We start from the raw sequence: 14,570 nt of genomic DNA, 5'->3' as shown, positions 1-14,570 counted from the left end.
TCTCTTGTCTCTCCCTCTCTGTCTCTCTCTTTTAAAGATTTATTTATTTATGTATACAAAAACTGGGGTACAGGCCAGAGGTGTGGGGGGTGAGAGGACTCACCAGAGACAGAGTGGGAACAGAACAGGCAGATCGACCAAAACACACTGCTGAGGGGAGCAGCAGGCAAGTCAGGAGAGGTTTGCTGCACCATGTGGGTAGCTCCCTGGCCAGGGATTGAACTCACGCTGCAGTGGCTGCGGATATCTTCATAGGTTGAGTCTTTTTTTTTTCTTTTGTATTTTAGTTTATATAATTCTTACATCATTTTTCATTTTTGCATAATGTATGCATTTTCATCTTGGTTATATACCCCAAACAATTGCACCCCCCTTATTTTGATCCCAATCCCTCCTCTCCCTGCCCCCCCCCCACCGTAATGTGTCCCTGGTTTATAGTTGCTTGTTGATTTTGATTTTTTCTTTATTATAGTTATTATTTTTCCTGGTCCCTTATTTAGGTTTTCTAAATTCCTGCTATGAGTGAGACCATCCGGTATTTTTCTTTTTCTTTCTGGCTAATTTTGCTGAGCATGATCCCTTTCAGCTCCATCCATGTTGCTGCAAATTACATGAGTGTATCTTTTTTGATTGCTGAGTAATATTCCATTGTGTATATATATACCACATCTTCTTGATCCAATCATCTAATTTGGGGCATTTGGGTTGTTTCCAAAGCTTAGCTTTTGTAAATAGTGCTGCTATAAACATAGGGGTGCAGGTGCCCTTTTGAATTAATGTTTCTGTGTCCTTTGGGTAAATACCTAGGAGTGGAATTGCTGGATCATATGGTAGCTCTTTCTTTAGTAGGTTGAGGAATCTCCACACAGCTTTCCATAGTGGTTGGACCAGTTTGCATTGCATCTTAACCCTTGGCACCACCAGGGAGGCCCTGATCTCTTGTCTCTTGCTCCTTCTTCTCCACCTCACACACGACAGGAACTTGACCTGTGAACTTTTGAGACATTTCTTTGTTTTCATCCCAGGGGTCTTCACAGTGAATGAACCATTTTTCTACTGACTCCAACCCCTTGGGATAGTCCAGGCAGGGCAGAAGTTGACATTTTTTAGCAAAGCAAAAATGAAGATTTTTCTTTTCTTGGTCCACAAGTTTTCTCTTTTGATCATACCACAACTTTAAGTTGCATGCTTTGACATAGCTGGAGGCCAAGTGACATCTCCCTACAGGAAATTATATATCGAACTTCATTCTAGGCTATTTATTAGACTTCTGAAAATACTGTTTTCCCCAAGTCACCACTTTATCAGGACCCCAGGGAATCAAGTCACAGATTCATTGTAATCAAAGAAAGTATGTTTTGAAAGGAAGTATAGAGGCCTATCATGTACCCACCACAAACTTTTGCTTGAGTCTAATCTCTCCCTTTCTGTGTCTGCAATCATTTTTCATCCTTAGAAGAAGATTTCTGACATTTAAACATGTTTACTAAATTAATAGGAAAAGTATATGTTGTTATTTGGGGTGCTGGATCTACTGAAGCTGCTTCTCAGGCCTTGTGGCCCTTTGAGGCAGGATTTATCTACAAATACAATCATTCTGGTAATTATTAAAGACATTCAATCTAATTTACCAGTTAAGTCTAATTTGTTTTAATATTTTTATTTCCACCAAAAGAAAGTACAATTCTGAGAATTTCTAGGGGCCTTTGGAAATTCTCAGTTAGTTTAATGTCAAAAGACATTATTTAGAATTTTGATTTGGGGGAAATTTGTCAAAAATATTAAAATATTTTAGAATGTTTGGTCAAAACAGTTTTACAGATCATTATGAAATACTACTTAATCTATTTAACCAAGTGACAATGCAAATGAAACAGCTCTGCTAAAGTCAAGATTTGATTTGCTTAAAGTAAGTAAGGATTTGATAGGGAAAAATGACATAAAGCACATGACTTGGACAACATATAAGCCTTGTTTTCAAGGTAGACTGCTTCAACAAATTATGTTATTTAAAAGAAGATCATAGTTTAGGAGTGCTTTTGAACCTTTAAAAGATGAAAGAAATAAGTTTAGTTTACATAATATGCGATTAATATTAAAGTTTAATTTTATTTTTTTTTCTTTTTTTTTTTTTAAATTTTCTAGAGGCATGTCTTATTTATTTATCTATTTGTTTGTTTGTTTGTTTGGTTTATACATGCACTGGGTACAGTCAGAAGCCGGGAGGGTGAGAGAATTCACCAGAGCCAGAGCAGGGAGCAGAACAGGCAGAAGGACCGAAGTACACTGCTGAGGGGAGCAGCGGGCGGCAGGAGAGGTCTGCGCGCCATGTGGGACCCTCCTCCGGTGGCCGGGGAGCAGCCGGGGATCGAACCGGCGCCGCAGAGGCTGCGGGCAGCTTCGCAACCCAGCGCTCAACCGCTGCGCCACCTGGGAGGCCCTAAAGTTTAATTTTAAATACTTATGATAATTCATTGATCTTACCCAGATTGAGCATATGTAAAGTTTTTTGTAAGACTCCTTTCTCACAAACTTTTTAGACATTTCTTTTACTTTCATATTATGTCTTATATTTTTCCTTTATTCTATTCCAAAATCACCAAATTCATTGAAGACAGAATGTTTTCTTTCCTTTAACATTCTATTTCCATTTCTTATATTTTCCATTTATAGTGTTGATGATTGGTCAGCTAGTGTGACTGTTGAAATAGTATTATGCCTTTTCATAGAGTGGCTAACTCCTCATCTAATCCCTCTAGGGAAGCTACATTTATTAGTGGGTAATTTTGATAATTTAGGGAGGTATTTTCATTCATGCTTGAATATTGTTTGAGCATCTTCTCAAATCATTCAAAATAATGAGAAATACTCTTATTGGGTGTTCACTTGCATGAATTTAGTAGTGACTATATGAGAATGGCATTTTTGAGGCAGCAATAATCTCTGCATGTATAAATACCAGTTATAACAGTTTGTGACATACTTAAAAGTATGTCTTTAGCTAATATTAAGTACACTAAAAACTACAACAGTTCAATAATCTATGACCTTATATAAAGAAATCCAAAATGTACAAAATATGACTATAAAAGCAAGGAACAATTACTGCCATGCAAAATTTTGAACTAAAAGCTGCATAGAAATGCAATTTTAAAAGGCAAACTCAAATTTACATAACACTCAAGATAAAAAGGTCCACAGTAAGCTCGACCAACACAATGCTTGCGAGGATTAAAAAAAGGAAATACATTCTCTCTGCTGGTATAATGGTAGACATCAGATCCTTAAATCCATGGAACAAGTCATCTGTCCTCTCTCTCAAGAAATCAGCTCTTTAACAGTTGTTTTTATGAAATCTTTTCTTTCAGTTAAATCAAAAGCGGGATAATTTTCATAAACCTCTTTGCAAATCTGCTTCATTGTGACTTCCTCCAAGTTAGCACTGGCCAGTAATTTCTTAACTGTTTCTTTCAACTCTTCATCTGTAGGAGGTTTCTTCAATTTTTTAATTAAATGTTCATCATCTAAACTATCCTCCGATTCACTTTCTTTTTTGGAACTGTTTTGATTCTTCTTGGTGGTGCTGCTATCTGCCTTCCTTACATTAGCACTTTTTACAGATTTTTTTACCTTTCAGAGTGGCTTTCTGTTTAAGTTTCTCCATTTTTTTAGATGTCTTTTTTGGTGGCTCCTCTTCACTTTCTTTATCTTCATCATCTGAAGACTCTTCCTTGGTTTTCTTTTCATCTTCGTCACTGCTAGATTCATCTGACAGAATTTCAGGATATTTGGTTTGTTTAGTCCTTGCCATTCCAGAACTGTTCCGTTCCTTTTTGTTACTTTTGCTAGAAGTTTTTTTTAGATTTTGGTAATGGTTTGCCAGAAGACTTTGGCTGCATTAAAAAATTCAAGATCCGGGCCTCCCCGGTGGGTGGCGCAGCTGTTGAGCGCTGGGTTGCGAAGCTGCCCACAGCCTCTGCAGCGCCGGTTCGATCCCCTTGATCCCCGGCTGCTCCCCGGCCACCGGAGGAGGGTCCCACATGGCGCACAGACCTCTCCTGCCGCCCGCTGCTCCCCTCAGCAGTGTGCTTCGGTCCTTCTGCCTGCTCTGCTCCCCGCTCTGGCTCTGGTGAATTCTCTTCACCAATTCACTATTTACACCTGATCGCTCCAAATCAAGAACTTCGCAGATGCTCTTTAACATGGCATTTCTAAATTTTTTCAACATTTCTTCCTTCTTTTTATATTGGATACTTCCTTTTTCAAATGGAAAGGCACTGAACTCACCCACATTCTTCTTTAATGAGGACATTGTGCCCGGTCTGTTGTAGACCGGTTTATGCAGATTTCTAAGTTTATCTGTTTTCTTTTTACTGAGAAAGAAATGTATCCTTTCAATTTCATAAAGTTTTTGCCTCTTTCCTTGTGCAATTGTAAATGGCTTTCTTTGTAAAGAAGAGACTTGCATTGTCAACCTTTCTACTTTCTTCTTTTCCCGTTTGCCTTCCACAATGAGACTCTTCTTGTTCGTCCTCCTCCTCGTCCTGCTTGTCCTCCTTGTCCTCCTCGTCCTCCTCCTCGTCCTCAATTTCCTCTTTTGGGTCCGGTATTTCGGGTTTCTTCTCGTACGTGGACTGGGCGAAGGCGCCCGCCCTCCCTCACCCTCAGCTGTGGGCGCGAGGCGGACATGCGGTGGGCCTGCGGGGGGCGGGAGGAAGTCAGCCCTCTGGGGCCTCGCGACTGTCAGGCGGGAGGGCGGGAAGGGGGGGGCCCCGGGACTCAGGCTACTCCCCCCCCTCTCCCCGCCCGGGCCAGGGAGCGGCGGGAAACCCCACCCGCAAGTCGCCTCCTGGCGGCCCCAGGCAGGCAAAGTTGTAAGTGTAGTATTAAAACAGTACTTTAAAAAAAAAGGCCCAAAGGACAGCACCAAGATGGGTGACAGGTCACTGTCTCTAAGTTCTCACCTATGCACCAACAACTGCAAGACCATTCAGGCTCAGGGCACAGAGGGGTTTATTTAACAAAGATAAAATTGGGGAAACACAGGGTTTCTAAGGCCACAAGTAACCAGATGTCTTACCACGGACAGTGTTCACAGTGTCCAATGGTCGCAAACATAAGCCACATAAGATGCTGCTCTCCTCTCAACGAGGGCCTGGAGCTGGTGGCATGCCAGTCACCAGTGTACCAGGGTTCAACTCATGGTGGCAGCTGGAGTTGCTTATAGATGGCGCAATTGAGGTGACACCACATCTGCCTATAGCAACAGTCTGAAGGCTGGGTTGGATAGCGCCAAACACCAGATACAATGGCACTGGGAGGCAGTGCTGGATGATAAGTGATGGACAGTTCTCAAAGGTGGCTGGACACAGAGTGCCAGGCACCTGTAAACAAAGCTGATCAGTGGGGCTGGTTACCACAGGTCAGCAGGAGGTGGTGTCATAGACACCAGTGTCTCAGAGTTGTTGGCCTATATCAACAACAAACAGCTCTTGTGAACTATTGGAATAAGCCAATAGCAACCAGTTCTTTTTGAGACACTTGGCCAGCCATGCTCTTTGCAGGCAGTGTCAGAGTCAGGGCCAGAGGCAGGAGCAATGGCTGGGTCTCTGCAAACGTCTACAGAGGTCTGTGGATCTGCTAAGTCCCGAAGAGGTTATCTGCTCCATGCTTCTTCTTTGGAGACCATCTGTTGAAACCGCTCTTCAGAGGGAGGGAACAAAATGAATTAAGCTGGCTTACATTGCTTTATATCTTTTCTCAGGGCCTCCCATCTTACAAGCCTAACTGAATCATTTTCAGTCCTAAACGTCTGATTAAAGGCAGTTTGCACCAACCCATTTGCTTCCATTTTTCTACCTGAATAATTAACTCACTACTATGAATGAAACTTAGCTCAAACCTGATTGGTTTGATGATCCCAAATCTGATTGATCCATTTACAATCCAGGTATCAAATACATAAGAGAAAAGCCCAGCACTAGCACAGACTCTACCTGCCCTGAGGTCAGGGCAGTTTTATGTGCCAGTAGGCTCTGAGGAGCCATGGTCAGAGCGGGCCTCAGTGGGACTAGAGGCACACTGTTCCCAGAGCCCCTACAGCAGGGCTAGGTATAATAATGCAAAGGAGGGTACAGGGTCTATAGCAGCACTGTGAATGGGCCCCAGCTGCTACAGGACCTGTTAATTTTAACATTTTATAGTAAATTGGTTTCTAGAAAAGTTGGCTAATTGAGAAAGAATAAGCACTATTTATAACTTCAAAGCAATGGCTTGATTCTACTTAGTTAATTCAGTCAGAGCTGTCTGTGTTTGGGAAGATGTAAGAACCAAAGGTTATTTAAATCTCATATCCCTACAGTACTACAGACACAAGGCTCCATTCAGGTCATTATCTCATGCTTCTTCCTGCCTCTCACAAACATGATAGGAGCTTTGTCTGTGAACTTGTTGGACTTTCCCTTTGTTTTCACCTGGGCAAAAGTAGGACAAATCATTGTCCTACTGACTCCAACTTTGGGGGGCCAACTTGATGGGGTGGAGGTAGACATTTTGAAGCAAAGAAAAAAATGTCAAATTTTCTTCTCTTGGTCCACACAGCCTACTTCAAACCAAAAAGCCCAGGAGTCCACAGACTTTGGGGAAAAGGACAGATAATGGCCCTGGGGCCCCAGAATAGCAGCTGACAAAGTAAAAATCACTTACTCTTCTGTGACCCTCTAAGGAAATCTTTTCCAGTAATGGCAGGAAGTTAGGGTGGAGCCCAGAGGAGCCAGCACAGTTGTATCACATAAATGAAAGCTATTTATAGGTGGCAAGACATTATTTGTGTATCCATGAAATTATTACTAATACTCCCTTTCTTCTCAAAAACAGGAATTGGCAAATGTTTAATTGAAAGCCACATAATAAAAATTCCAGGCTTTCTGTCTCTGTGGCAGGAGAAAAGCCATAGGATTGCAGATGAATGAACTTCGCTGTGTTCCCATAAAACTCTGCTTAGAAAACAGGCAGAGGTGCCTCCCTAGTGTTGCAGGGGGCTAACACACAGCACTATGAAGCCACCTGCAGCCTCTGCAGCGCAGGTTCAATCCTGGCCAGCCAGCAAGAATCCCAACTGCCTCAGCAGACCTCTCCTGTCTCGACCGCTGCTCCCCTCAGCACTGTATTTCATCAGTCTGCCTGTTCTGTTCTCAGCTCTGTCTCTGGTGAATCCTCTCACCCTTCTGCACATCTGGCCTGTACCCTGGTTCTTATATAAATAAATAAATCTTAAAAAAAAAAAAAAGAAAGAAAACAGGCAGAGGATAGGATGTAGTCTCGTATATAGCACACTGTCCCCTGATGTGAAGGAAAGTGAGACACATTATCTGCCCTCCACCTCACCTGCCTATCTCTTTTCATTTATGCTAGCATTGTATCTGACCCCCAAAAAATTACACAAATAATGAACATAAAAGTAGACCCATCAATCTGTGAATGTATCAATGTGTGGAATAGGAGAGAATATCGCTGGGTGGGCTATGGGGAAACAGGTGATGGGCAAGTGTGTTATGGCTACTGCAGAATGAGGTGGTCTTAGCATTGAGGGACAAGGACATGGGTATTACCCGCACAACCAGGCAGATCTGCTGGAAGCTAATGATTTCACCTTTGTTAGCTATCCTTAAAGTTAAATCTGCCTTTTTTGGACTTATTACAAAATCGAGGCTAAATCATATATGCAAAGATGCCCAGATAATGTATAGCAAAAGTGGCCTGGACCCTTGAATTGTTAAATCCCAGATCAAAGATCCTCAACACCCTCAACAGTTAGTCTTTTCTGTCAGAGACAATTAGAAGATGGAGCACACTGGTTCTTTGACGAGATGCTAGAAATGAGGTAACAAGAAAGAAAAGGATGGGAGGAAATAGGCCAGTGGTAGAAGCCAGGCTCCAAGCTCTCCCCATCCCCACCAGATGCCTCAGGAGTATATCCGGAAACTTCCTGCAGATTACATGAACCAGGAAAGAAAAGGAAAATAAACCCTGCAAGTGTGTATGTATATGCCACATATGTGCAAGGCCAAGGCCATACACCCTCAGCTGTGACATCCTGATAGCCCCTGCATGGACAGACACGGGGTCAGTACTTTTCCTGCATAGTACAGTGGCTGCCTGAGGATAAATCAGGCAAGTCAGTCACACAATTCTGAGAGCCATATGCTCAGGACCCAGGTAACACAGACGGTGGTGTGACATGGAGACCTCAGCAAAATCCTCCTGGTAGATAGTGGCTGAGGCCCTCTCCTAGAAAGCCTTGACAGTGTGCATTTGCTTCTTAAAAGTACTCAGGGAAGACTTTCAATAAAAGTCAATACAAAGAAACAGCCTGTATGGATCGCATGGAGCAAAGCATGCCTCCCTGTAGACTTTCTTGTTCACAAGAGCTGGTAACCGTGGGCAGCTCTGGGGCAGAAGGTACACTGAAGCGGAGCTGGTGCAGGCCTCTTTGCCTCCGCCATTATACATGTAATTGTACATGAAACATCCATCATCATACATGTAATACAGAATATATAATAGGTTCCTATCTATCTATCTATCTATCTATCTATCTATCTATCTATCTATCTATCTATCTGGGTCACCAAGGAACACATCTGCACAACTTTCATCCTGGAGGAAATTCACAATTTCCGAGGTCCAAGGACTTCATTGAAATCTTCTAGGAACTAGAAATCATTAGAACACAAGTTAGAATAAATAACAAATCACATTTTGAAAGTTGAACTTGGAACAAACACAAACAGATAGCAAGACAGGAAGAGTGAGTGCCAGCTGGTGTCTGTCCCTACTCCACCCCCTCCCCCAGCCTCCCTCCTCTCCACTAGCTCCTGCAGAGTTCATCTTGAGACTACCACTATGGTAACCACTCCTCTGTTCCTCCTGCAATCCCCAGGGGCCCATTACTAACCAGAGAAATGGAAATTAGAACCACTTCCAATGCCATTTTCAACTGTCAAACTGGCAAAATAGCAAAAGTCTGCAAGCACTAAGCATTGGTTGAGACTATGTGGATGTAGAGCTGTCATTCTCCTGTTCTCCTTGACAGGAGGGCAGCTGGTTCCAACCACTTGGGAAACTGATTTATCAAAAACTAGTAAAACTGAGCATGTGCAGACTGCAGCATAGTCATTCCTTCCAGAAAATACCCAAGCACATGTGCTCAGGAGACTGAGGTGATGTGTGTAGCAGCTTGCTCACAGGAGGACTGGGGGAAGAAGGTCAGTGGCTCCTCAAAAGTAAAAGAAATATAAGCAATAAACAGATTGTTGTATACTCCTCTTAGATGAAATTTTATAGAGCAACACAAATTACTCACCACACCCATAGACTAAAGGAGAAAAATCACAGGATCACACAACTCTGCAGGAAAATAAATGAACTATAGCAAAGCACAAAGAAAAGTTTCAAAAACATATTGTTAGTGAAAAAATGCAAGTTGCAGAAGATTGGACATAACATAATTCTATTTAAATGAAAGCCACAGTAGGCTAAACTAAGCAATGCATTGTTTGGAGGGGTGAATATGAGATTTAGGTATAATGCAGAGAATTAAGAGAAAATTCACAATAGTGGTTGTCATTCTTGTTCCCCAGAACATTCTTGTTCTGGGGAAGTGGATGCCAGTACATGGCGCTAGAAGACCTGGTGTGAGGGATTCCACGGGGATGACTTGGGCATTATTACTATTAACATTTTTAATATGCAAAGATGTTTTCATACTTTTATTTAGAAATCTATTTCCCAATTATAAAGACTTAAAAAATAATAATAATGTGAGCCCTTAATTGCTGGATCACTCATGATATAAGACTAACATTTTATTGATAGATGAAGGAAAAGAAAACAAGGACAAAGAGACTGGAGGTTCTCTCATCCCCATCTTTGCTTTGTGACACAGATACAGGAATTTTTATTATTTATCACCCCATTTGACATTTCTTACTTAATATTTCTGTTGCTGGACTAGCATTCATATTTTTGGCATTCAGCATATTTCCTGGCCTGAAATTTGGGGAAACTGGGAGAGTCTTTCAGAGAGGTGCCTGGATCTGACATCGGACCACCAAGACTAACAACTACCCAGCAGCTGCTGTGGCACTGATAGCTCATCTCACTGAACTGACAGCCACCTGCTCCTCTGCAGTTTCTGGGAATGGAGGGGACTTCTGTGAACATACCAACTGACAACAGTGAGTGCCAGGAGGCAGGACCACAACACAGTGCTTAAGGGGAGTTTGGAAGGCCTCTTGCTGATGGGGGAATCCCAGAAGGATATATTATATCCATTTTCAAACATTGTCTACTTTATTCCTGTCCTCTTGCCTTGAGAGGTGATCAAAAGGTACCCACTTTTTTCATAAACAAAACTGCCTATTTCTGACCTTTGTTTCATAAACAAAACTGCCTATTTCTGTGTTCGAGCCTTACATGCTGCTTGGCTTTCATCACCGCTTCCCCCCAATTCATGTCCCCTGCTTCACTCCTCCCAATAGCCCAGTTTCCATGACCTAGGCTGACTCCTGCACACTCTCAACACTTTGCAGGCCTTACTGCTTGGCAGACAGGTCTACAGTGAGTCCTCCTTCAGGGAGATGTTCTGAAGCACAGGCCTAACTTATCAAATGACTCGATTTTCTGAGACCTTGTGGTAGTGAAGAGACTTATGCCCAAGAGGTGCTGGGCATGGCTATTATGTCATAGGAAACAGTGAGACTTAGAGGGCAGGGAGGCAAACCAACATCTAATCACCCTGATGAGCCTTGTATCAGCTCCACAGAGATACCACTCAGATGTTGTGGGAAGTAAGACCCCTGGTAACTGCAAGGAAGCTGCGTCCAACAGCCCCTCTTCACTCTACCCCCATTTTGCCCTCCAGTCCATGCCAGCTTCTGAGACCCATATATGCAGGGTCTCTAGGCCTGTCCTTTCTGGGGGCTGCTGCAACACAGGGGTTTTGTCACATTTGCTTCTGGGAAGCCTACCTGCAGCAACTCAACTTCCTTCCGGTCTGCTTAACCCTAAACCAAACAAATCTGACTTCACAGTGTAATTTATGGATAGTTAACCCTGAGATGTAAGTTGCTCATGTGTACACACCACATTCTTGCATTTTAATTCAAGAAACAGTCTCAAGCCTAGGGAACGAAAACTAATTACAGACCTTCAAGCATTATACTACCATGTACAGACTACACCTCACTGGCTGATGGCTCCCTACCTTCCCTTATGTCAGCTTCAATGACATAAAACCGCTATCTAAAACCACTCTCATATATCTTTGAACTTTCAACCAGGTTGTCTTCTCTTCCCCAGATTTCCCAGTTAGAAAACCTTTGCAAAAGCCTTTTGCAAAACCACCTCTAAACCCCAAAGAAGTAAATTGTCCCCTCCCTGTAGAACCTGGGAGTCTTTTTTCCACATCTAGCATGGAATGCCTCCCCTTACCTGTTACATGCCAGATTGTACTTCCAGTAGCCTGACATCATAACTCTTCCTGAGGAACCACGTTTGCATCCTTCCAGTCTCTGGGACCTCCCATGTGAGTGAGGGTTTGCTGATCACTCAATGTGTGAACCCACGTGTGAACAACTGACTGGTAGCACAACAAGCTTTTCAACATCCCTGGGGCATGCAGAATGTACTGACTCCCCACACACACTACATTCATCCTGGACATTGGAAAACAAGGACCTCCTCATCCAGTCCATCTATAGAAATCAAAAGGCTATTTCTGGTTTGACTGCCCATACTTAGGGTTTGATCTTCGAAGAGTGGGTTTCCCTCCCTGGTCTCTCATGGTGTGTCAAACATGTCCTTGGGTTTTAGCATCTGTGCTACGTCCCCTGAATCTTTCTGCACTTCCATGGATAACCCCTTCCTTTCTCCTGATCACATCCTGAGGGAAGGACATCTGAGCAAGTGTCTCTGCTGGTCCAGCAAATGAGCTGACTGTGTTCATCTCCTGGGAAGGCATCTGCCATCTATTTATTTCTCATTAGGCTCCAGAGAAGAACAGCAATCATAAAAATATCACAAAGGAACTGGCAGGACAAGTAGAAAAATTAAACCAAAACATCTGCAGAAACCCAGAGTCCCTCCTCTGCAGAAGCAAGAGGGATTCTTATTCTAAGACTAGGGTACAGTTCATGAGCACACATCCCAAAGAACAATACCTAGTAAGAGAGAAAGAGAGAAACAGGGTAGGGGAGAGACAGAGATACCAAGAGGGAGAGAACGGAGAGACAGAGAGAGGCAGTGGCAGATAAAGACAGAAATAGAAGGGGCTGAGAACATGGGGTTTGTGGGGCAAAGGGATTATGCTATAACACTGAAATCTGTAAAATTTCATTTTTTCACAAAATCAGATCTCACTTCTGATTTGTGGCAGAAATGAAAATCAGAGGTGAGAGGGCTGCCACTGAGTTGGACTATGGACTTGCCAGTCTCCCGCACTCTGTCCTGTTCAAGAATTGGCTTGTTTCATACCCATGCCCCCATCATTGTGAATCCCTGTCAACCCAAAGATGCCATTTGAATTACTGACTAGGATCTCAGCTCATTGTTCAACCCAGGGCTTCCCTTCATCCTTCCCTATGAGTTCCAAGGTATCATCCCCACCTCAGGCAGGCCCTCCCTGGGGAGGCCTGCCTGAGAACTGGACTCTAGCCTGCCTGGAGCAAACCCATGGCAGCTACTCCAGGACATGCAGTCTGTGACTTATAGGGAGGACTTGCCACATCTTATGAGCAATCTCCTCACATTTGCCCACAGCAATGGGAGTGTCTCCTAAATTTTAGCATCTTAAATCTCAATTGAACCATCTAGAGTTCATCTTTCACTCAGATCCAGCATATATAGACTAAGGAAGTGAGAAGAAATTTAATCTAACTAAATTAAACTTGGTCCCTAATCCATCATGACTTTAGTACTATTGCTCATAAATTTAAAAAGCATGTTTCACATTGACCTCCCACAAAAGTTATTTGGGAATTTGGTGCATTTGTTTCAGATATGGTTAATGGTTGATGATCTTCATATGCTGAAACCTTGACCAAATGGAAAGCCTGCTAAATGCCAGCAAGGACTAGTATTGGTGCTCATGCTGTGATTACTGTCCTCTTGATCAAAGATTTTGAGTGGATTCTGACAAATTTGCATAGAACTCATTGGCAGGCATCTAAATGTTTCCCTTCTTGTGGATTCACATTCCCTCAGTCTCCTATGGAATCATTTGGTTTTCCTTGCAGAGATCCTTCAAGAAAACTCAAACTCACCAGGGTTGAAAAAGAACCACCACCCACCTGACCAACATCCCCCCACCCACCACTGGCTGGACTTGCTCCCAGAGTGATAAGCCCCCACAGCTGTCCTGTGACTTAAAGCAGAACCTCCATCCAGGTGGACACGTTGTGATTGCCCTGTTCACTCATACTCACTCCAGAGTAATGGGAATGGAGCGTCACATCAGCCATAAAAGCCATGGAAGGAGAGGATCAGCAATCCCCTAACAAGTGGCCAGGGAGAACAGGCCCATTCCCCAACCTGCAACTCCCAAATGTCCTCCGGCTCTGCTCCCAAGATCTTAATGATGAAGCACAGGACTGCCCCTGAACTCCGGTCAGGTTTGCATGGATGTGGATCCCCTTGGTTCCCATGAGCCCAGCCACATGCTGTCCTGCGATATTTCACAGAGGAGATACCCCATGAAAACCTCTTGGTGAATAGGTGGATATAAAGTCTGAGCCTCATGGCAGTCAGGCCAGGGGCATCCAAGAGTGACCTCTTCAGTACAGCGCACTACAGCAAAGAGAGCGCTGAGTTAGGAGCCTACTGCCCTGAGGTCTGTAACAATCAGAGTCACCACTCAGCAAAGTACTGCCTTTTTCTGCCCGACAGCATTTGGCTACAAGTTGGGCATGAGGAGGGCCTCCCTGGTGGCGCAGCAGTTGAGCGCTGGGTTGCAAAGCTGCCCGCAGCCTCTGCAGCACAGGTTTGATCCCCGGCCACCGGGCAAGGGTCCCACATGGCGCGCAGACCTCTCCTGCCTCCCGCTGCTGCCCTCAGCTGTATACTTCGTCAGTCTGCCTACTCTGCTCTCCCCTCTGGCTCTGGTGAATTCTCTCACCCTCCCGCGCTTCTGACCGTACCCAGTGCTTGTATAAATAAATAAATCTGTAAAAAAAAAAAAAGTTGGGCATGAGGAGCTGCTCTCACTTCTGGACTGACTCACATGTTTGGATGCTCCTAAGAATTTGGAGTACAAAGGTGTTCAATGTTGCAAGATGCTGTTCTTGGGCAAGAAAAGTGAGCATCTGTGCAGCATAGAACAGTTATAAGTTGCTTGGCCTTGCTCCTTGGCTAGCATCCTGCAATTTTTCAAATTAGAAACCTTCAAAGGATTAGATTTCTTATCCCTAAAAGGCAATATGGTCCAGTAAAGAAAATAATTCAAAGCCATTTGGGTCAGTGGACTGATGTTAGTTTTCTGCTCCACCACTTTGTGGCTGTGTAATGATAGACAA

General features: G+C 43.5%; 1 protein-coding gene across 1 annotated transcript; it reads right to left on the bottom strand.

Annotated features, from left to right (window-relative positions):
- Nucleotides 1–3,318: 3,318 nt before the first annotated feature.
- On the bottom strand, nucleotides 3,319–6,047 carry LOC311180066 (protein DEK-like; the record flags this gene model as incomplete). The annotated part of the gene is given in 6 exon segments (XM_084247737.1): nucleotides 3,319–3,627; nucleotides 3,629–3,859; nucleotides 3,861–3,920; nucleotides 4,145–4,522; nucleotides 4,524–4,634; nucleotides 5,997–6,047. Coding segments are annotated over 6 exon segments (1,140 nt in total).
- Nucleotides 6,048–14,570: the final 8,523 nt, after the last annotated feature.

This window comes from Talpa europaea (genome assembly GCF_964194135.1).
Source record: "Talpa europaea genome assembly, chromosome: 11".
NCBI classification, from domain to species: Eukaryota; Metazoa; Chordata; class Mammalia; order Eulipotyphla; family Talpidae; genus Talpa; species Talpa europaea.
This window is presented reverse-complemented; position numbering and strand designations above follow the sequence as displayed.